Genomic DNA, 22424 nt, shown 5'->3' on the forward strand with positions numbered 1-22424 from the left:
TTTGCACTGGCTGTCATTGATATTTTGTGAGCTTTGGCTTTCCCTTGAGAGTGTTCTGTTTGCATAAATCACATGTCAACCTTTACTCAGTTATAAATGCCTTATTGTAGCAATTAAGCACATCAGTCAATTAGAAAGAGGATAAAATCTTAACAAATTAAAGACAATGTTTCAAATAATATAAAAATCTTTTTTTTTTTTTTTTTTTTTTGAGACAGTCTCACTGTGTCACGCAGGCTGGGGTGCAATGGTGTGATCTCGGCTCACTGCAACCTCTGCCTCCCAAGTTCAAGCGATTCTCCTGCCTCAGCCTCCTGAGTAGCTGGGATTACAGGCGCCTGCCACCATGCCCAGCTAAGTTTTTGTATTTTTAGTAGAGACGGGGTTTCACAGTATTGGCCAGGCTGGTCTCGAACTCCTGACCTCAGTTGATCCACCTGCCTCGGCCTCCCAAAGTGCTGGGATTACAGGCGTGAGCCACCACACCTGGCCTAAAAATCTTAAAAATAACAGAGAGCTTAAAAGATGCTAAAGAAACGATATATGACAGTGGTGAGATTCTGGGCTCTGAAGGCAGGCATAGTGATAATGATGGCTTTTAAAATCGATGGCCTTTATAATTTTCTACTTTCTTTGGAGAATAGGACTATTGAACCCTTTTATAAATTTAAGAGACTTATGGGATCTTGGTGACCTAATTCTTTTATAATTGAAACCTTTTGCTGTTTCATTGTTCTGTTGTTACTTTTCATTATCAATTATTGTCAATTATGCTTTAAAAAGACAGAAATAGTATGAAAATGGAAGATGATGCAGTAGTGAAGTTGTCATCCTGAAGTTTTCTTCGTTTTTTAAATTGTGTTGCCAATTAATTTAACCCAATTAAATTGTGTTAATTGTATTGCATCACGTTTCCAGAAGGTATAAAGGAAGACTGGAAACATTCATTTTACTCTGCTTTTAGCTTTTATTTAACAGTTGAGAATTCAGAATTTTACATTTTCTGCCTGAAATGACAGAGAGAAGGAAGGAAATTGACAGAGGAAGAGGTTTACTAGTTTTTTGATGAGTTAGTGGATGGATATTGAGAGTCTGAGAGAGTACTCTTGACTCTAATGTTAACAATGAAATTGTCTAAGTAAAATCTCAGGCACTAAGTCTTCAGATAATGGTATCCTAGTTGAATTTTCTCAAACTCAAGAATTGGTCAATGAACAATATATTTGATAGAGAGGAATTGTGGCATTCTAGAGTTAATTATTTTCTAGGAAAGCCATCATCATCCAGTATTTCATGACAAACGAGACTACCTCATTTGCTAATTGAGTGTGTGACATCTTTTATGATGTTTATACACCAACATTTATTGGTACAAAGATGTCTTCTATGTTTAAATTCTTATTAAAATTTTTAAGTTTTTTTCACTATTTCTTTGTATTTATTCCTGTTAATTATTCAAAAACATATCTTAGAATATGTTTTCAAAAAAAGGGTCCATTAGACCTAGCTGGTATATGTTGATGCCTATCTAATACTAGTATCTGAGGACCAATGTGTCATATACTTGAAGTTAAGAACTGTGGTGTAAATAATTGGTACCATGTATTCATTTTTTTTAATACTTATTATTGCCAAACGATGTTTCAGGATTCTGGGATGAAGCAGTAAACAGAGCAAAGTTCTGGCTCTCAAGGAGCTTATATTCTAATAGGAGGAGCCACATAATAAATGGACAAGCGCGGTATTTCAAGGGATTTAAAGCCTGTGAAGAAAAATTAAAGCAGTAAGAAGAATAGAGAGTGTTTAGTGAAACAGGATGCTTAGAAAATAATTTTTATTTATTGCAAAGTGATTTATGTAACTAAATGAGATATTGAAGAGATGAAATACTATGGTTATTTTCCTGTGGACAACTTGTTTATAATAGTGAATTGTTTTTTGCTTAACTAATTTTAACTTATTTTTCTTCGGCTAATGTTTTTAAGTGATGTGATAGATTTGTTTTAATATCCCTGAAAAAGATACAAGGTAAATGTTTATAACAATAAATGGAGATATTTAAAATAATATTCTTTTCTAGGGTTTTTTACATGGAATATTTGAACGTCTAAAACAGTTTCTGGAATGCAGTAAGTTCTTTCGTTGCAGTCCTTTTTAACTGTATAATTTTTATTCATTAATAGCTTATTCATTCATTAATAGCTAGGATTAATGAGGGATTAATAGATGCTTATTCATTAATAGCTTCTGTTGCGCACTTATAAATCTGGAGAAAGTGTCTTGTCCAATTGCCCCCTGAGTGAGCACTTGATAGCTGCAGAGATCCTATATGTAGATAAAATGAGTATTTTGTATCAACTTTCTGAAGTTAGAAGCTTAGCTTTTGTCTCATATACAGAAGTCCCTCCTTGGATTACGAACCAAGACCTACAGCGGATGCCTGAAACCACAGATAGTACCAAACCCTTTGTGTACTATGCTTTTTTGAGCTAGTATCCAAAATGGCTACTAAGTGATTAACAGGCAGGTAGTGTATATAGCTTGTATTTGCTGGACAAAGGGAGGATTCTCGTCTGGGGCAGGACGGAGTGGGTCAGCTTGAGATTTATCACCATACTCAGAATGGTGCACAATTGAAAACTTAAGAATTGTTTATTTCTGGAATTTTCTATTTAATATTTTTGGATTGTGATTGACTGCAGGCACCTGATACTGAGGAAAGCAAAACTAAGAGGGGACTACTGTACTGGTAATGAGTGTAGAGGAATTTGCCTTGTTGCCAGGCTGGTCTCAAACTCCTGGGCTAAAGCGATCCGCCCACCTTTGTCTCCCAAAGTGTTGGAATTACAGGTATGAGCCATCTTGTCTGGCCAAAATAGATTTTTAAAAAAAGATTTCCCTGAGGCCAGGCGTGGTGACTCAATGCCTGTAACCCCAGCACTTTGGGAGGCCGAGGAGAGTGAATCGCTTGAGCCCAGGAGTTGGAGACCAGCCTGGGCAACATGAGGAAACCCTGTCTCTACAAAAAATATTAAAAAGTTAGCCAGGCATGGTTGCGTGTGCCTGTAGTCCCAGCTACTCAGGAAGGATTGCTTGAGCCTGAGAGGTTGAGGCTGCAGTGAGCAGTGATCTCATCACTATACCTCAACCTGGGTGACAGAACAAACCCCATCTCAAGAAAAAAAAAATTCTGTTTTGTGTTCATTCCTCTTTCTATATTTTTACTGCGGCTACCCCTTTCCAGGCAGACGTCTACAACAGTCACATGTTTAACAAATATTGTCTATAGACTATACGCCAAATCCTGTTTAGACTTCTTGTAGACTCTTTCGCTTTTAGTATTTGTTGCATATCACTGTGATATAACTTTCCTTAACTGACAGTTTCATTTTGTAAATCCCTTGTTCATTAACCTCCACTGGCTTATCTTTAGCATCCTTTGTTATTCACTACCCCACGTGAGAGACTATAGCATTTATATTTGTGTTGTATTTTACTGGTGGTCTGTTTGTTATCTTCTTCTTCCATGTGATTGTAAGCACCTTTGTTTGGACATACACGTGTGTGCACACACAAGTGTGTGTGTGTGTGTGTGTGTGTGTGTGTGTTTGGGGATTTGCTATCCTGAGAAGATATCTTAGTCTACTCACTTTTAAGGAGCTACTGATTGTTTTATGTTAGTCAGTTTCAATTTAGTAAAACATTGTTGAGCCTGTTGGCAGACACTGTTCTGGATACTATGCATGCAAAGATGAATAAGAATGTTCATATTGTGTAGTTCTATGTTTTCTAAAGTAGTCATTTTTTTCTGGCCATCCTTGTGGGTGTAGCAGAAGGAAGAATACAAGCCCTTCCAGGAGAGAATAAGACAAATGAACAAACAGAATATGAAGAGTATTATTAGAGAGCAGAGTAGCTGATGAGCTGGTGGACATTGTTCTGAATGTACAAAAAAAAAATCACGCCAGGGAAATTATCAGAATAAATTTGTCAGAAGATACAGGAAAAATGATAATGAGTGTGTTACTCCTTGACTGCTTTATTTTACACATGTATGTTGCTTGAAAAATACTTCAACTATGACATTTAGTTTTTAAATGTTATCCATGATTCATTGCTAGAACGACTATTCTTTTACTATAAAAGTGAGTTCAGTTCATATATTAGGGTTAATTTTGTATAATATGGCACAGAGGGCTACTGTGTCTGTTACTCAGTGTAAATCTTGGTATTGCTTTTTAAATAATGAATTCATAATGTAAAATATGCAAAAATAAAACCAGCAATATTATTTTTGTAAAAATTTTGACGTTGTCTTGGTTGTGATCTTATTAACTTCTAATATTTGAAATGTATTTTTAACAGGTAGAAGTATAGGTGCAGATAATGTGTGTAGAGATAGACTGGAAAAGACCATCATTCTTTTTACTAAAGTGGTAAGTTTTTTAAAAACTTGTTTTCTCAAATATAATACACATATTCAAATTTAGAAAAGAAAGTGATATTTTTATAACCATACATTTTCACTTTAGTGTAAGGAAACCTATGTTCTGACTCCTTATAGGAAAGCTAAAAATTGCTTTTATATGTACTTTAGAATGCATATAATAATTAAATTTATATACCATGTGTCATAGTATAAGTCACCTTGGTACATGAAAAATAAATTCTAATAAATATTAGAGTATTTGATTCCTCTAAAGCTCATTATTCTTTGACCCACTGGAGAAAGTAGAGATAAAGAAGATAGCAGTGCAGTTCAGCTAAACGTAGATCAAATGTAGCAGACAGGAAGTCAGTATATTCAGAATGACCATCAGACTATCTTCGTCCATACTAAGCATCTTTTGAGTGGAATTATAGGGGGTGCACTGTGGTAGGCAGTGTGTATAATTACATTTTATAAAACATTAATTTTTATGAAATTTTGGGCTTGAAGGATTGGGAGAAGTGCAAAGAATTGGGTTACAGCAGTTAGAAAGACCTAGCTTGGGGACTGCTTGCACTAAAATAGGTACTTGAAGACAGGTGGGAATACCTAAATCTGTAATCTATTTCCCTTTTTAATTAAAGATTCAATAATAGGATAGGGGTTGCTTATTCCCTGGGAGGGGAGTAAAGGAGCAGAAATGAGCTGTTTTTTATCTTTGTGTTTTAGGTAGTAATTACCTTTAGTTTCAGTTGTCTTCATTTCTCTTGTTCCAAGTAGCCTCAACAACAGAAGCTCACCTAATCTTCCAAGATACATTATAAAATTGACTAAGATTCTCTGTTAAAAAAAACACAAAGCAAAGTAAAACAGGATGATGTGCTTAGTCAGAGAGGACTATACAGTATATATCACTGACACTCGCCTGCAGCTCTGCTGCCTCACAGTCCCTACTCAGTATATCAGTTACATAAGTAAAATTTAAAAAGCATTATTTAGATGATCTGTTTTAGAAAACACATTTATTTAGCTGTGAGATTTTTCAGTTCTTTCAACTCTTTCTTAAGGTAATGACATGGATAGATGGTATCTGTAATTTGTTCTACTTTACATAACATGTTAGAAGCAATTTCATTTATGAAATTCATATTTATGATCTCTAAGACTTTATTAAAGCTTTTTAAATTAGAACATTTCAAAACAGAATAAAGTTACTATAAATAGAATTGAGTAACTTTGAGTCTTCACGACATCGTCACTCAGCAACAATTATCAACATATGGCCACGGTCAGTCTTACTTTGTCTGTGTGCTTCTTTCCCCTCCCACCCTTGCTGTTTATTTTAAATCAAATCCCAGATATTATCTAGTATTACCTGTAAATATTTGAGTGCGTGTCTTTAAGTGGTAGGGTTGTTTTGTTTTGTGGGTGTGTATTTTCTGAGATGGGGTCTGACTCTGTCCCCCAGGCTGGAGTGCAGTGGTGTGATCTTGACTCACTGCAACCTCTGCCTTGTGGGCTCAAGTGATCCTTCCACCTCAGCCTCCTAAGTAGCTGGGACCAGAGGCACATGCCACCACGCCCAGCTAAATTTTTGTATTTTTGGTAGAGATAGGGTTTTGCCATGTTGCCCAGGCTGGTCTCAAACTTCTGGGCTCAAGTGATCCACCCACCGCCACCTCCCAAAGTGCTGGGATTACAGGCGTGAGCCTGTAAAAAAATTGTTTGTTTTTTTTAAATAGGATCTTAACACAATTTTATATTTAAAAAATACTGATGGCTTCTTAATATCATTTAAGTGTCTAGTCAGATTTTAGATTTCTGTGATTGTCTCATGAATTTTTTATAGTTTGTTTGAATCAGGATTCAACTTGCATCAGCTCCCTTTCCATCTGTTCCAAAGTTATTTCCTTGCTGTTATTTCTTGAGGTAACAGGTAATTTTCTGTACTTTTTCATGTTTTGAATTTGATTGCTTGTATCTCCACATGCTTTTTTTTTTAACATGTTCTTTAGTCTCCACACTTCTCCTCCCATATTTCTTATAAGTTGGTAGTTAGATGTAGAGGTTTAGTCACTTTCAGGCTTTTTTGTGGGGATAGGACAGGGATGGCAAGAATACATTATAAGTATTGCTCTGTATTGTATGACTTGCACACATGCAGTATGACACACAATGTCTGGTTGTCTCTTTTTCTTTCTTTTTTTAAATTATACTTTAAGTTCTAGGGTACATGTGCACAATGTGCAGGTTTGTTACATATGTATAATTGTGCCATGTTGATTGGCTGCACCAATTAACTCGTTATTTATATTAGGTATTTCTCCTAATGCTATCCCTCCCCCATTCCACCACCCCACGGCAGGCCCCGATGTGTGATGTTCCCCACCATGTGTCCAAGTGTTCTCATTGTTCGATTCCCACCTATGAGTGAGAACGTGCAGTGTTTGGTTTTCTGTCCTTGTGATAGTTTGCTCAGAATGATGGTTTCCAGCTTCATCCATGTCCCTACAAAAGGACGTGAACTCATCCCTTTTTATGGCTGCATAGTATTGCATGGTGTATATGTGCCACATTTTCTTAATCCAGTCTATCGTTGATGGACATTTGGGTTGGTTCCAAGTCTTTGCTATTGTGAATAGCGCCACAATAAACATACGTGTGCCTGTGTCTTTATAGTAGCATGATTTATAATCCTTTGGGTATATAACCAGTAATGGGATGGCTGGGTCAAATGGTATTTCTAGTTCTAGATCCTTGAGGAATCGCCACACTGTCTTCCACAATGGTTGAACCAGTTTACAGTCCCACCAACAGTGTAAAAGCGTTCCTATTTCTCCACTTCCTCTCCAGCACCTGTTGTTTCCTGACTTTTTAATGATCACCATTCTAACTGGTGTGAGATGGTATCTCATTGTGGTTTTGATTTGCATTTCTCTGATGGCCAGTGATGATGAGCATTTTTTCATGTGTCTGTTGGCTGCATAAATGTCTTCTTTTGAGAAGTGTCTGCTCATGTCCTTTGCCCACTTTTTGATAGGGTTGTTTGATTTTTTCTTGTGAATTTGTTTAAGTTCTTTGTAGATTCTGGATATTAGCCCTTTGTCAGATGGGTAGATTGCAAAAATTTTCTCCCATTCTGTAGGTTGCCTATTCACTCTGATGGTAGTTTTCTTTTGCTGTGCAGAAGCTCTTTAGTTTAATTAGATCCCATTTGTCAATTTTGGCTTTTGTTGCCATTGCTTTTGGTGTTTTAGTCATGAAGTCTTTGCCCATACCTATGTCCTGAATGGTATTGCCTAAGTTTTCTTTAGGGTTTTTATGGTTTTAGGTCTAACATTTAAGTCTTTAATCCATCTTGAATTAATTTTAGTATAAGGTGTAAGGAAGGGATCCAGTTTCAGCTTTCTGCATGTGGCTAGCTAGTTTTCCCAGCACCATTTATTCAATAGGAATCGTTTCCCCATTTCTTGTTTTTGTCAGGTTTGTCAAAGATCAGATGGTTGTAGATGTGTGGTATTATTTCTGAGGGCTCTGTTCTGTTCCATTGGTCTATATCTCTGTTTTGGTACCAGTACCATGCTGTTTTGGTTACTGTAGCCTTGTAGTATAGTTTGAAGTCAGGTAGCATGATGCCTCCATCTTTGTTCTTTTGGCTTAGGACTGTCTCGGCAACGCGGGCTCTTTTTTGGTTCCATATGAACCAAAAAAGTAGTTTTTTTCCAATTCCGTGAAGAAAGTCATTGGTAGCTTGATGGGGATGGCATTGAATCTATAAATTACCTTGGGCAGTATGGCCATTTTCACGATATTGATTCTTCCTATCCACCAGCATGGAATGTTCTTCTATTTGTTTGTGTCCTCTTATTTCATTGAGCAGTGGTTTGTAGTTCTCCTTGAAGAAGTCCTTCACATCCCTTGTAAGTTGGATTCTAGGTATTTTATTCTCTTTGTAGCAATTGTGAATGGGAGTTCACTTATGATTTGGCTGTTTGTCTATTATTGATGTATAGGAATGCTTGTGATTTTTGCACATTAATTTTGTATCCTGAGACTTTCCTGAAGTTGCTTATCAGCTTAAGGAGATTTTAGGCTGAGATGATGGGGTTTTCTAAATGTACAATCATGTCATCTGCAAACAGGGACAATTTGACTTCCTCTGTAACTTTTTTTTTTTTTTTGGAGACAGAGTCTTGCTGTGTCACCCAGGTTGGAGTGCAGTGGCATGATCTTGGGTCACTGCAAGCTCTGCTTCCTGGGTTCATGCCATTCTCCTCCCTCAGCCTCCTGAGTAGCTGGGACTACAGGCACCCACCACCATGCCCGGCTAATTTTTTTTAGTAGAGACAGGGTTTCACCGTGTTAACCAGGATGGTCTCGCTCTCCTGATCTTGTGATCTGCCCGCCTTGGCCTGCCAAAGTGCTGGGATTACAGGCATGAGCCACTGCGCCTGGCCGACTTCCTCTTTTCCTGATTGAATACCATTTATTTCTTTCTCTTGTCTGATTGCCCTGGCCAGAACTTCCAACACTATGTTGAATAGGAGTGGTGAGAGAGGGTATCCCTGTCTTGTGCCAGTTTTCAAAGGGAATGCTTCCAGTTTTTGCCCGTTCAGTACGATATTGGTTGTGAGTTTGTCATAAATAGCTCTTATTATTTTGAGATAGGTTCCATCAATACCTAGTTTATTGAGAGTTTTTAGGATGAAGAGCTGTTGAATTTTGTCGGCGGCCTTTTCTGCATCTATTGAGATAGTCTATGTGGTTTTTATCTTTGGGTCTGTTTATGTGATGGATTACGTTCATTGATTTGCATATGTTGAACCAGCCTTGCATCCCAGGAATGAAGCCAAGTTGATCATGGTGGATAAGCTTTTTGATGTGCTGCTGGATTCGGTTTGTTTGCCAGTATTTTATTGAGGATTTTTGCATTGATGTTCATCAGGGATATTGGTCTAAAATTCTCTTTTTTTGTTGTATCTCTGCGAGGCTTTGGTATCAGGATGATGCTGGCCTCATAAAATGAGTTAGGGAGGATTCCCTCGTTTTCTATTGATTGGAATAGTTTCGGAAGGAATGGTACCAGCTCTTCTTTGTACCTCTGGTAGAATTCGGCTGTGAATCTGTTTGGTCCGGGATTTTTTTGGTTGGTAAGCTATTGATTATTGCCTCAATTTCAGAGCCTGTTACTGGTCTATTCAGAGATTCAGCTTCTTTCTGGTTTAGCCTTGGGAGGGTGTATGTGTCGAGGAATTTATCCATTTCTTGTAGATTTTCTAGTTTATATGCATAGAAGTGTTTACAGTGTACTCTGATGTTAGTTTGTATTTCTGTGGGATTGGTGTTGATACTCTATAATTTTTCATTGTGTCTGTTTGATTCTTCTCTCTTTTCTTCTTTATTAGTCTTGCTAGTGGTCTATCACTTTTGTTGATCTTTTCAAAAAAACCGGCTCCTGGATTCATTGATTTTTTGAAGGGTTTTTTTGTGTCTCCGTCTCCTTCAGTTCTGCTCTGATCTTAGTTATTTCTTGCCTTCTGCCAACTTTGGAATGTGTTTGCTCTTCCTTCTCTAGTTCTTTTAATTGTAATGTGAGGGTGTCGATTTTAGATCTTTCCTGCTTTCTCTTGTGGACATTTAGTGCTACAAATTTCCCTCTACACACTGCTTTAAATGTGTCCCAGAGACTCTGGTATGTTGTGTCTTTGTTCTCATTGGTTTCTTTTTCTGTGGCTAAGATTGATGAGTGATCTATCAAATTTCCTCAGCAGCTTTTCTCTTATTTTAACAGCTGTTGATCATCATTTGCCTAGATCCATTATTTGATCAGGAGTTACACAATGATGGCATTCTAATTCTGTTATTCCTTTTGCATTTATTAGCTGAAATTCTTCTATAAAGAAGACATCTCCCTCCTCAGCTGTTTGATACATTAAAATATAATTCATATGGGAAAGGGAAGATAATATTTAAATTCTTTACCTTAGTCTATTACTTTTAAAGGTCTAGTATATTTAAGCATTTTGTATCATATTTACCCATTGTTATAAAATTAAGTATGAATTGGGTCTGTTTTGGTTTCTGTACTGAAAATAATAGAAAGTTCTTATTATCAGATATAATCTAACATAATCCTCATTATATGATGTGCCTCAAGAAGAGTTATGATACATGTAAAACTGAGTGAACGTAGACTCCACACTAAGGTTCAAACTGCTAAATGATTATTAGTAAAGTTATAATTGGAGTGATTATATTCCAATATGAATTTGGGGAAAATACATTTTAATTTTAATTTTTTATTTTTTTATAGCTTTTGGACTTCTTGGATCAGCATCCCTTTTCATTTACTCCTCTAATTCAGAGATCACTGGAATTTTCTGTAAGCTATGTTTTTACAGAAGTTGGTGAAGGCGTTACATTTGAACGATTCATTGTCCAATGTATGAATCTTATTAAGATGATTGTCAAAAATTATGCTTATAAGCCATCCAAAAATTTTGAAGGTAATTCCTTTATTGGCAGTTTAAAATAATTATTTTAATCTTAAGTGTGATATAATTGCTATAATTACAAACTTTTTAAAAAATGTTATTTTAATCTGAAAAATAAATTGTTGCTGGCACATGAAAAAGATATAAGGATTATAGGCTTTAGTATGTTTATACTAGCTTTTAAAAACAACATAGTGTATTTAATAAGCCATTTTTTATAGCACAAATTGGTTGAAGCTTAGGGACTTTTAAGAATTAGGTATCACCGCAGCTCATATTGTAGGGTGTATTCATTTGAACAAATAAAAGTTTTCTCTGACTTTATATAAAGTGTGATTGTTTCTAGACAGGTTATATTGTTGTATTATTTGGAATTCATTCATATGCGTGTGTGCCGAGATGAATGAAGAAGTCTTATTGGTGGGGGAGAGAGAAACACATGCACACCCCCCAACACCCTCTACGTTATGAGGAAGTTATTTCAGTATGCCGTGGTAGTATTACATGGTAATATATAAGCTGTAATGCCAGAGGCAAGATTGATGTGGGTGTGTTGTAAGGAAGGAGTATCTTTGAGATTTGTTTATAATAAAAATGAAAATTTATACACAAGTATATCTTCTTCCCTGAGAGGGTATTTTTTATTTATTTAAGTTACATAATCCATTGTAGCTACAATGTTTGGCCATACAATTAACTTGGAAATTTCATTTTTCCAGATAGCAGCCCTGAAACTCTTGAAGCCCATAAGATTAAGATGGCGTTCTTCACATATCCTACTTTGACAGAGATATGTAGAAGATTAGTCTCTCATTATTTTCTATTAACTGAAGAAGAACTGACAATGTGGGAAGAAGACCCAGAAGGCTTTAGTAAGAATTAATTTTTTAGTGTTAGCATGACTTTTCTCCCCTTTCTATAAATATCTGTTTGAGTGATAGGTATAATATTGTATTTCATACAGCACTTTTGATCTGGAAATCTTGGTTTTTTAAAATTAACTTATTCTTTCGTTGTTATCCATTAGAACAAATTGAGAAGCAGAAAATGAATGACTTATGCAAATATGACGTAGAATTTTGTCCAGGAAAAGACCTTTTTAGTTTTTAGATTCCTTTACAAATATATCATGTAGTTTCAAACAAAAATATAAAATTAACTCTCTCTTATCAGGTCAGTTTCTATTTTGTGATTCATTCCATATTATTTTTTATTTGTAGAAATTCTTGCAAAGAAATTTGGAGGTTTTTGATGAATAGATTTTTTTTTTATGGACAGGACATCTTTATATCTGTTTGAATTTTAGTACTAGATAGATAAGTAGAATAAGTCTATTGGGACCCTTGCTATAGAAAATCAAGGAATCATGTGTGTAATAAAGTACTTGTATGTGAATTACTTAAGCTATGGTGGGACATAGGCTAGATTTTAGCCTCCCTTTTCTCTTTGGTTGCATGCCCTTGTGTAGTTACACGTTTCCTAATATTTTAACAGTGCCCAAAAGTTTTTGTAATACTTATCTTCGCCATGCTTTTGGTTTTTAAAAGTAATTTTAGTTTTAATACAGGATTGTACTGTAGAACATGTCTTTTCTTGTTGTTTTTTTTTTTGCTTTTTTTGAAACATCTTTTTTCAATTTGCTTTCTTTATACAGTACATACAATATTGTAACATGAAGCATTGAGTCCTTAAATTTTTAAGAGCCCTGAAGTATTTTTCTTTACAAGTAATTTATGGAGAGTGTGAGTAATCATTGTACCTAGTGAAACATGATTACTGTATTGAAATGAAATGATTCTCAGAATTGTAGTGATATTGGATCAGGTGATAGCAGATACCCTGGAAATGACAACTACTTTGAGCTTTTTTCCATAAAGAATTTTTATCGAAAATGAGAATGCTTATGGATATAGTAAGCACTTAATAGATGACTGTGAGATATACAGCTGTGATCTGTAGCATATAGTAACAAAATCTGTGTAAGGCCTGTGTTCCCAAGGATTTGCTCTTAATGTTATGTTTAAAACAGTTCACAGAAATATTATACTGATGTTGTTCAAATCTTTGTTTTCTAAACCAAGATGTAGAAAATGTCATTATTACATATTTTTAATTGCAGCAGTGGAAGAAACAGGAGGAGATTCTTGGAAATATAGTTTGAGGGTAAGTATTAATTGCAAGAAAAATTGATAGGGGAAAGCTTAATCCTTCTAAAGCTCTTAGTAGAGAATGACACTCTATTAAAGATTCCAGACATTTGCTGGGCATGGTGGCTCACACTTTAATCCTAGCACTTTGGGAAGCCAAGGCGGGAGGATCGCTTGAGGCCAGAAATTCAAGACCGGCCTGGTAAACATAGTGAGACCCTGTCTCTGCAAAAAGTAAGAAAAGGAAAAAAAAATTAGACCAGAGTGGTGGCGCACACCTGTAGTCCCAACTCTTCAGGAGTCTGAGGCAGGAGGATTGTTTGAGCCCAGGAGGTTGAGGCTGCATTGTGCCATGATGCTACTGCATTCCAGCCTGGATTACAAAGCAAAACCCTGTCTCTTAAAAAAAAAAAAAAAAAAAAAATTAAAGATTCCCAACATTAAGTCAGACCGATAAGAAACTGTTTATAAGAAACTAAACTATATTCATATTAAATTATGACATTTAATCTGAGTTTTTTTCTTTTTCTTTTTTTTTTTTTTTTTGAGACAGTCTCACTCTGTTGCCCAGGCTGGAGTGCAGTGGTGCATCTCGGCTCACTGCAAGCTCCGCCCCCTGGGTTCACGCCATTCTCCTGCCTCAGCCTCCCGAGTAGCTGGGAATACAGGCGCCCGCCACTATGCCTGGCTAATTTTTTGTTTATTTAGTAGAGACGGGGTTTCACCTTGTTAGCCAGGTTGGTCTCGATCTCCTGACCTCGTGATCCATCCGCCTCGGCCTCCCTAAGTGCTGTGATTACAGGCTTGAGCCACTGTGCCCGGCCTTTTCTTTTGTTTAACTTGGGGTTGGAAAACAAATTTTTTCTTCATCTTTTAGTACATTGCTTAGGAAATAATTGTCATTGCACAAATAGAAAATGTTTGTCAAAGTGAAAGCTGCCATTCTTAAGCTAGAATTTTTTCCTTCTATGTATTTCATTAGTAAAGTTTCTTTTGGTATGTTATTTCTCTTACCACTTCATGTGATTCTCAGAGACTAGCCCATTGCTTTCAGTTATACGATACTTTTACAATACATTTATTAATATGACGAATGTTTTGCCATTACCAGATGTGATATTTGAGCTGTTCTTTTTAAGATTTGCGCTTCCATAATTTACATAATTTGCTATTTGTTTTCTAAAAATGTTATCTTTAATGTTTTTAGATTCATAAACTTACAGTTGTTAACCAGAGACATTACTGGTGATTTTAAAACTTTAAAAAATTTCATTCCTTTAATTTTTAAAAGTTTCTTTTATGGAGAAGTTTAAACATATTAAAAAATAGAATAATATAATGAGCCCTTCATGATAAGCTAGTTTATTAGTTATCAACTCATGGCTACTTTAGCTTCCTGTAAACATCTCCCAGTGTTGATGATTATCTGAGATGACACATCCTCTGACTCTATTTCAGTGTGTATATCTATAATGTTCCTTTTAAAACACCACACAATACCTTAAAAATTTAATGAAAAAATTTAAATATTGTGAACGATCTAGGGATTAAATTCCTTTTTAAAATTTAAATAAAAAAATTATTTAAAAATTTTTTTTGTGGGTACATAGTAGGTGTACACACTTATGGGGTACATTAGATGTCTTGATACCAGCATGCCATGTGAAATGATTCAGTACTTTTAAGAACCAAATGAATCATTTTTTAAAATGTAGCTAATGCTAATTTCTGTTACTGCTTGTGTTTGTTAAGAGAAAGGCTACTTTATTTGGCAAATTTGAGTTCCTGTTTTTGCTTATTATATCATTGCTAAGAAAATACATAATAGCTACTCAGGAGGCTGAAGCAGGGGAATCACTTGAACCCGGGAGGTGGAGGTTGCAGTGAGCCGAAATCGAGCCACTGCACTCCAGCCTGGTGACAGAGTGAGACTGTGTCTCAAAAAAAAAAAGAATCTTGGATATTCAGCCATTTATGGTACTGAACTATAAATGAATGGCTACAGAATGCCTTTTAAATTTAAGGTATGATTAATTTAAAATGTACACTTTGCTTGCCATAGTTTTAAGTTTTTGAATGCGTAATAAGAAATAATTGAAATAAAGAAATCAACTTTCTTTTATTAATTATAATTCGATTTTGTTTTCCTTTGTGTTGGTTACAAAAAATTGGTAACCTTACTTTTTTTTTTTTAAACAAATCAAAAGTTGGACACCTTTTCAAAGTTATAGAATTTTAAGATTAAGTATTTGCTTTATTAAAGAATTAGTCAATATAGTATGCAACTGTTTTGATGAGAAATTTGTATTTTTCTCTCTCCAGCCATGCACTGAAGTATTATTTATAGATATATTCCATGAATATAATCAGACTCTTACTCCTGTACTTCTAGAAATGATGCATACACTTCAAGGTAAGGCATGTTTTGTGATTAACTTTGAGTTAATCTGTTTAACGTTTAGTTAAGAAATAGTCTGAGTGCCTACAATGCATACTGTACTGTTTCCTGGGTCATATAATGAATATGAATTTGAGAAAAACAGTTTAAAACTTACTATCTTCCAAAGGGGTGGCATTTGAGGTAGGCCTTGAATTATAGTTTGGAAGATGATAAATTTTCCTGTAATAAATACAATAGAAGCAAAAGCAAAACAGTAGTCATACTGCTTGCAGGAAGTCTGTTTGGAGCATGTTGTGAGAAATAGTGAGAAAAGGTTAAAATAATGTTAGCCTCTCAGAATGGTAGCAATGGGAATGGAAATAATTGATTATGGATTTGAGAGAAAATGATGATGTGAATTTTTGACACTTGGTCATTGCACTTTGTACACAAGTAACTAATTATCTGCCTATTAACTAATATTGATTTATGATTTCTGTCTTTTCTGCTAGACTGGAAGTCCTAGGGGCATTGATCACATCTGTTTTGTTTCTACTTTATTCCCAGTGCTGGGCATATTCAGTAACTATTGTTACTTGATTGACTTTTGGCAACTGATTGAATGTGCTAGGCAAGGAAAAGTGATCAAAGATGATCCTAAACTTTTGAGCCTTAATGACAAGGAAACAGTTACCTCATTAGAAGTGGTAGGAGATAGAGATATACTTTTGGAGTGCATGTATATAAGGAGCCTTGGGAAAAGAAAAGAGGATCTCAAGGACAGAACCTGAGATTTTCACCTATAGGGATATGAGTAAGTAAAAGCCTTGTAAAAATGCCAGGTGTAGTGGTGTATCCTAGAGAAGAGCATGTTGTCAGAATGAGTGTTGGCCAGGCATGGTGACTCACGCCTGTAATTTCAGCACTTTGGGAGGCTGAGGTAGGCATATCACTTGAGCCCAGGAGTCCCAGACCAGCCTGGACAACATGGCAAAAACCTGTCACTACAAAAATTAGGAAAATTAGCTGGGCCTGGTGGTGGTTAGTACCTGTAGTCCCAGCTATTCAGAAGGCTGAGGTGGGAGGATCATTTGAGCCCAGGAGGTTGAGGCTGCAGTGAACTGAGATCACTCCACTGTACTCCAGCCTGGGTGACAAAGCAAGACCTTGTCTCAAAAAAAATAATTTTGTGGTATATAGCACATTAGCATTTTGTGGTATATATTTTCTAGAATATTGCTTGTCATAACATTTTTCAAATATGCTATAATGGTTTTTAATCCTGTGTTCTCTAATGATAATCATAAAACTTAGACTTTCCCTTTGTACTTGTGTCCATTTTTGACACCATGAAATGTGTTATACTTAATTGAATTGGGAAACTAACAAATTGTGTTTAAATATAAATTTTGTAAAAAACTAGTTTTATTTGCTTTTACTGATACCTGTATATATATATATTTTTTTAGGACCCACAAATGTGGAAGATATGAATGCACTGTTAATCAAAGATGCTGGTATGTTAAACTTAAGTGATTTAGAAGCATTTATTTATTCAGTAGTTGGAGAGTCTGTTTTGTGGTAGATTTTGTGCTGAGGGTGTTGAGATACAAGAGTAACTAAAATACAGGAACAATCTGATTGGGGAGATAACCAAGTAAACAGATAATGCATTATAATAATGCTATACAGGATAGTTAATGCTAAAGTAGGTGATGATCACCAGGTAGTTTGGTGTGTCTAAGGAAAGATTCCCAAAGAAGTGTAATGGGAGAACACAAGGATAAGTAGGAGTTACACGTGTGAGGAGGTGGTGGTGGAAAGAGGGTGGTGCATTCCAGGGAGATGGAGCAATAAGTACAAAGACTTGAAGGAAAGAGGAGGAAGCACAGTTAGAATTTGAATTGTGACTTTTTGGTTTAACTGGAACGTTGGGGTTAAAGGTTGAGTTGAGGCTGGAGAGAGTTAAGTAGGGACCAGATCATAAAATATTACATCCATTTTAGAAGCAGGCATTATTTTATAATTTTTATAGTTGGACTTAAATATTTTAGAATGAATTGAATTATCTGTTTGAAAGTAGTAAGGAATATTTAGGAAAAACATGAAGTAAAATAGTGTTTCTAAAATAAATTATTTCTTCTACTTAAATTATTTCTACTTAAATAATTTCCCTGATTAGCATATTGTGTGTTTCCTTTAATTAACATGTTTCATACACTAATTTGCAGATCTGATATCTGAAACCTTTAATTTTTTTTCTTAAATTTTCTTCTCAGTGTATAATGCTGTTGGATTAGCTGCTTATGAGCTCTTTGACAGTGTTGATTTTGATCAGTGGTTTAAAAACCAGCTTCTTCCAGAATTACAAGTCATTCACAATAGGCAAGTATAAAATTTTATATTTATTATACACTTACTTTACCTTATTTATTTTATTAATGAAGACAGAAAGGCATTAAAATGGCTTACAATTTAAAAAATGCAATTGTATGAGTTAGGTAATGTCTTATGTGGAAAGGAATAAGAATTTTGACATCTAGGAAGTATTTGATATATCAGGTAGTTTGCAGGAGAAAAGGAGGGCTTTATGCAAAGATGAGGGAGGATGGAGGTCTCTGAGTTCAAGAAACTGTGCCTAAGAGAAAGACAGTTGGAAACTTAGCAGGATGTATGCCTAGTGTCAGAAGTAGCCTAATGAAAGTAACATCTGTGAAAGGTGTCTTGGGATCACATAATGCATACTGTTAGTCTCTGGGGAGACAGTAGAGTAGGATGTAGAGATATCATGGCAAAAATATTTGAATACCCTTTCTAAGTTCTAATTGAGGTACCTGATTAAATAGTACAGATTCATATTACATTTAGTAATATGAATTACGAAATGAATTAATTTAGTACATTTAATAGCACATTTGCCCAATTCTGTTTTTTTTGAAATAGTCTCATTCTGTCACCCAGCCTGGAGTGCAGTGGTGCAATCTCAGCTCACTGCAACCTCCACCTCCCGGGTCCAAGCAATTCTTGTGCCTCAGTCTCCTGAGTAGCAGGGATTACAGACGCATGCCACCACACCTGGCCAGCCCAATTCTTACGTTTTATATACATTTAAGCACTTGTCTACTTACTTAAATTTTAGGTATTGAATGCATAAAATGAAAGGAAAAACCTCTTTCATAGTTTATAAAATTATTTCTTAGTTTAAAATTGGAGAATTTTAAAAAATTCTAAGGGGCTTTTTTCTTAATTTGAAGGATACACTTCTACTGATTCACTTCAGTATACCTGGGGCCTATCAGAATACTTAGCATATAGTCATAGATAGTTAATATTTGTTAACTAAACTAATGAATGCATAGAAGGTCACATTTGGAGCCACAGAATTTGTAGAGCTGGAGATACTCTAAAAGTAATTCTTACCAGTAAGTAGCTGTTTATCTCTTCAGTTATTCAATCATTTATTCAGTTAACATATATTTTTAACACTTGGAATTTGCCATGTCCTATAGGCGGTGTTAAATAAATAGACTCTGACTTAGTCTCAGGGAGCTAGTGAGCCTTTGATGGAGAGAAAGCTTTCATTGGCGAAAAAAATGTGTATTTTAGTTGTCCTTAAACCCTAGAGGCTATTTAGTATAAGACCTTCACTGTCCAGTGCAGAAGCTCCCTACGTGTGGCTATTGAGCACTTGAAATGTGCTTAGTGCAACTGAGGAAACAACTTTCCAATTTTAATTAATTTAAATTTAAAATTTAAAGCCATGTAAAATATTTATTGATTACATGTTGAAAGGATATTTTGGATATATTGGGATATGTAAAAATATTAATAAGATTTTTTTTTTTTTTTTTTTGGAGATGGAGTCTTGCTCTGTTGCCCAGGCTGGAGTGCAGTGGCGCAATCTTGGCTCACTGCAAGCTCCGCCTCCCAGGTTCATGCCATTCTCCTGCCTCAGCTTCCCGAGTAGCTGGGACTACAGGTGCCCGCCACCATGCCCGGCTAATTTTTTTTGTATTTTTTTTAGTAGAGACGGGGTTTCACTTTGTTAGCCAGGATGGTCTCGATCTCCTGACCTCGTGATCCGCCTGCCTTGGCCTCCCAAAGAATAAGATTTTATTCGTTTTTCTCTTATAATGTGGGTACTAAAAAATTAAAATAACATATGTGGCCTGCATTATATTTCTAATGGTCGAAGCTGATGTAGACCAGTGTTTCTCAAACTTTAATGTACATATGAGTCACCTGGTAGTCTTGTTAAAGTTTAGGTTTTGACTTAGTAGGTCTGGGAAAAATCAGGCAATGCACACATTAAATAGCAAAGTGATCTATAATTTTACCTCTGTTTGGACGTGTCTATGAGTTTGGAATTTTACCTTTCTGAGTTTCATATTCTTTATCTGGAACAGAGTCTAATATGGTCTTAGTCAATTGGTCAACCCAAAATTGATGGTTCTTTGGTGCTTTTACCTCTGTACACAAGTTGTTACTTCTGCCTGTGTCACTTGGTTCAAACAGTTTCTGTCCCTTGAAATGACATTTTTCCACCCTTTGGCTCCAATATTGTTTATCTCAAAGACTTGCTCAGATTCCATCTGTCTCTGCCCATTTCTTCTCTTCCTTTTCTAAAGTCCTAGTACACTACTTTGTGTTTTTAAATTCCTTTAGGTGTGTTATAAACTTCTTGGGGGCAGGGAATACTTACATACTTTTTTTTGTAACTTTATTTATTTATGTTATTTAATTTTTGAGATGGGGTCTCACTTTGTCACCCAGGCTAGAGTGCAGTGCCATGATGTTGGCCCACTGCAATCACTGCTTCCCAGGCTCAAGTGATTCTCCCACCTCTGCCTCCTGAGCAGCTGGGACCACGATGTGTGCCACCATGCTCAGCTATTTTTTTGTAGTTTTGGTAGAGACAGAGTTTTATCATATTGGCCAGGTTGGTCTCAAACTCCTGAGCTCAAGCGATCTGCCTGCCTCAGCCTCCCAAATGCTGGGATTACAGGTGTAAGCCACTGCACCCGGCCCAGTTTTTGCAACTTTAATGAGCAGTTTTTTCCTGTGTGCTTGATCATCTTTTAAAATTGCAGTTTTTTGGGGGGGGGGGGAGTGTTTCATTTATACCCAAAAATATTTATCATCTTGCCACTAAAATTTACATAATATCAAGAAGGTACTTCATGAGTGAAATTCTTGGACACAAATGTTTTGAACTGCATGATTTTTCTCCTTACCTGAACTTTGATTTCTTTTAGCGAAGATGATGAGAGAAAGAAATGTATATACATGCTACTGTAAATGTTTTGCAAATGTTAATATATGTTATTTTGGTAATCTGAGTCACATTCTGTTACTGTGTACCTCTTAAAAATTAGCTTAGTTGAAATCACAAAATTTATATGAATGTTTTATATAAGCCTAGAAGTTTCTTACATTGTCCTGAAAATAATCTTCATAGTATTAACAGAATTGGAGTAGAAAATGAAATACAGGCGCTTCTTTATTATTATTTTTGGGGACCTTTCCAGTTTTAGAGTTTGGGGCATTGCCACTGTTTTTGGTTACTTGAGCTAAAAACAAATGGATTTGGTTTTTATGAAACATATCTACATTGCGGTTCTTTAAGATAAAAGAATCAGGGTTAGAACATATATGCCTAGGAATTTTTAAGTACTAAAAGTTTTAATAATATTAATTTATTTAGATCAAGACTTCATTGTTAATATTTTTTACTGTGGTACATTTAGAAGTAGACTTTAAGCTTTTTTTTTTTAATTTTTGACAGAGCCTTGATCTGTTGCCTAGGCTGGAGTGCAGTGGCTCAATCTTGGCTTATTGCCAACCTCTGTCTCCTGGGTTTCAAGGAATTCTCATGCCTCAGCCTTCCAAGAAGCTGGGACCACAGGTGCATGCCACCACGCCCTGCTAATTTTTGTATTTTTAGTAGAGATGGGGTTTCACCATGTTGCCCAGACTGGTCTTCAACTCCTGGCCTCAAGTGATTTGCCCTCCTTGGCATTCCAAAGTGCTGCGATTATAAGCATGAGCCAGCACACCCGCTTTTAAGCTTTTATATTAAAAATGCAGATGGTATTCTTACTACATTTTAGATTTAAATGATACATTATACTAAAATAAATAGACCTCTTAAAATATTTAACATTTTAATTTCATGATTTTTTCCTGTTTAGGTATAAGCCATTGCGACGCAGGGTGATTTGGCTCATCGGTCAGTGGATTTCTGTGAAATTCAAGTCTGACTTAAGACCCATGCTTTATGAAGCAATCTGTAACTTGCTTCAAGATCAAGATTTAGTGGTATGTTTCTTAAGTGCCTTAAAAGAGTTTTTAAAGTTTCACCTGTGCAAATCATCAAGTTCATAACAGTTTATGTCTTTCTTTATGATGTTTATGGCCTTTCACTGCACTAGTTATTCCTTGGTGAGCAGTTTGATTTGAGGGTAGAAAATCTTTTGATTCTTGTTTGCCCCTCCCATTACTAGTCATTGAAAAAAAAAATTAAGCTCTACTATTATAAAGTAATTTATAATTTCTTAGAAAAAAAAGGCAGTTTAAAAAAATCCCTTTATAGCTTACATATTCTTCTTAAAATTCAGGATAGACTTTGGCATTGAAATAGCATCATAATTTATTTCATCTTTACTGTTGATTCTTTGTCCCTCATTTTGAGAATTTTTTTTAAACCTTTGGAATTATTGGGCTCTTTTAAGGAATTTTTCTTTCTTTGTGGTATTCATATATTATTGTTGATTTTGTGTTACTGAAAACTTGATAGTAAGCTCTTCATTGCTTTTTCCCCCTTCAAAGCAGTAGGTTTGCTGCTTTATTATAAAATTACTGAAATAGTAGTAGTAATTTTACAGGCCTATGATTTTAAGAAGTTTAAATTGTAAAGAATAGTTTTCTTTTTTCCTACTGGTGCTTTACTATAGGCCTGGGTGAATATATTAGTG

At 35.5% G+C, this 22424-nt stretch overlaps 1 protein-coding gene across 5 annotated transcripts in view; it reads left to right on the plus strand.

The window, feature by feature from the left end:
- The window catches only part of IPO11 (importin 11), a 220575-nt gene that overhangs the window by 59806 nt on the left and 138345 nt on the right, over positions 1 to 22424 (plus strand). For all 5 annotated transcript variants that reach the window (XM_063664841.1, XM_054488214.2, XM_063664844.1 and 2 more), the window contains exons 8-16: positions 2081 to 2129; positions 4366 to 4436; positions 10743 to 10935; positions 11643 to 11795; positions 13043 to 13086; positions 15393 to 15483; positions 16920 to 16967; positions 17730 to 17835; positions 21642 to 21768. In XM_063664841.1, coding sequence (XP_063520911.1) covers positions 2081 to 2129; positions 4366 to 4436; positions 10743 to 10935; positions 11643 to 11795; positions 13043 to 13086; positions 15393 to 15483; positions 16920 to 16967; positions 17730 to 17835; positions 21642 to 21768 — 882 coding nt within the window. The remainder of the gene's footprint in view (positions 1 to 2080; positions 2130 to 4365; positions 4437 to 10742; positions 10936 to 11642; positions 11796 to 13042; positions 13087 to 15392; positions 15484 to 16919; positions 16968 to 17729; positions 17836 to 21641; positions 21769 to 22424) is intronic.

The sequence above is a fragment of the Pongo pygmaeus genome, chromosome 4 (assembly GCF_028885625.2).
Source record: "Pongo pygmaeus isolate AG05252 chromosome 4, NHGRI_mPonPyg2-v2.0_pri, whole genome shotgun sequence".
In the NCBI taxonomy this organism is placed as follows: Eukaryota; Metazoa; Chordata; class Mammalia; order Primates; family Hominidae; genus Pongo; species Pongo pygmaeus.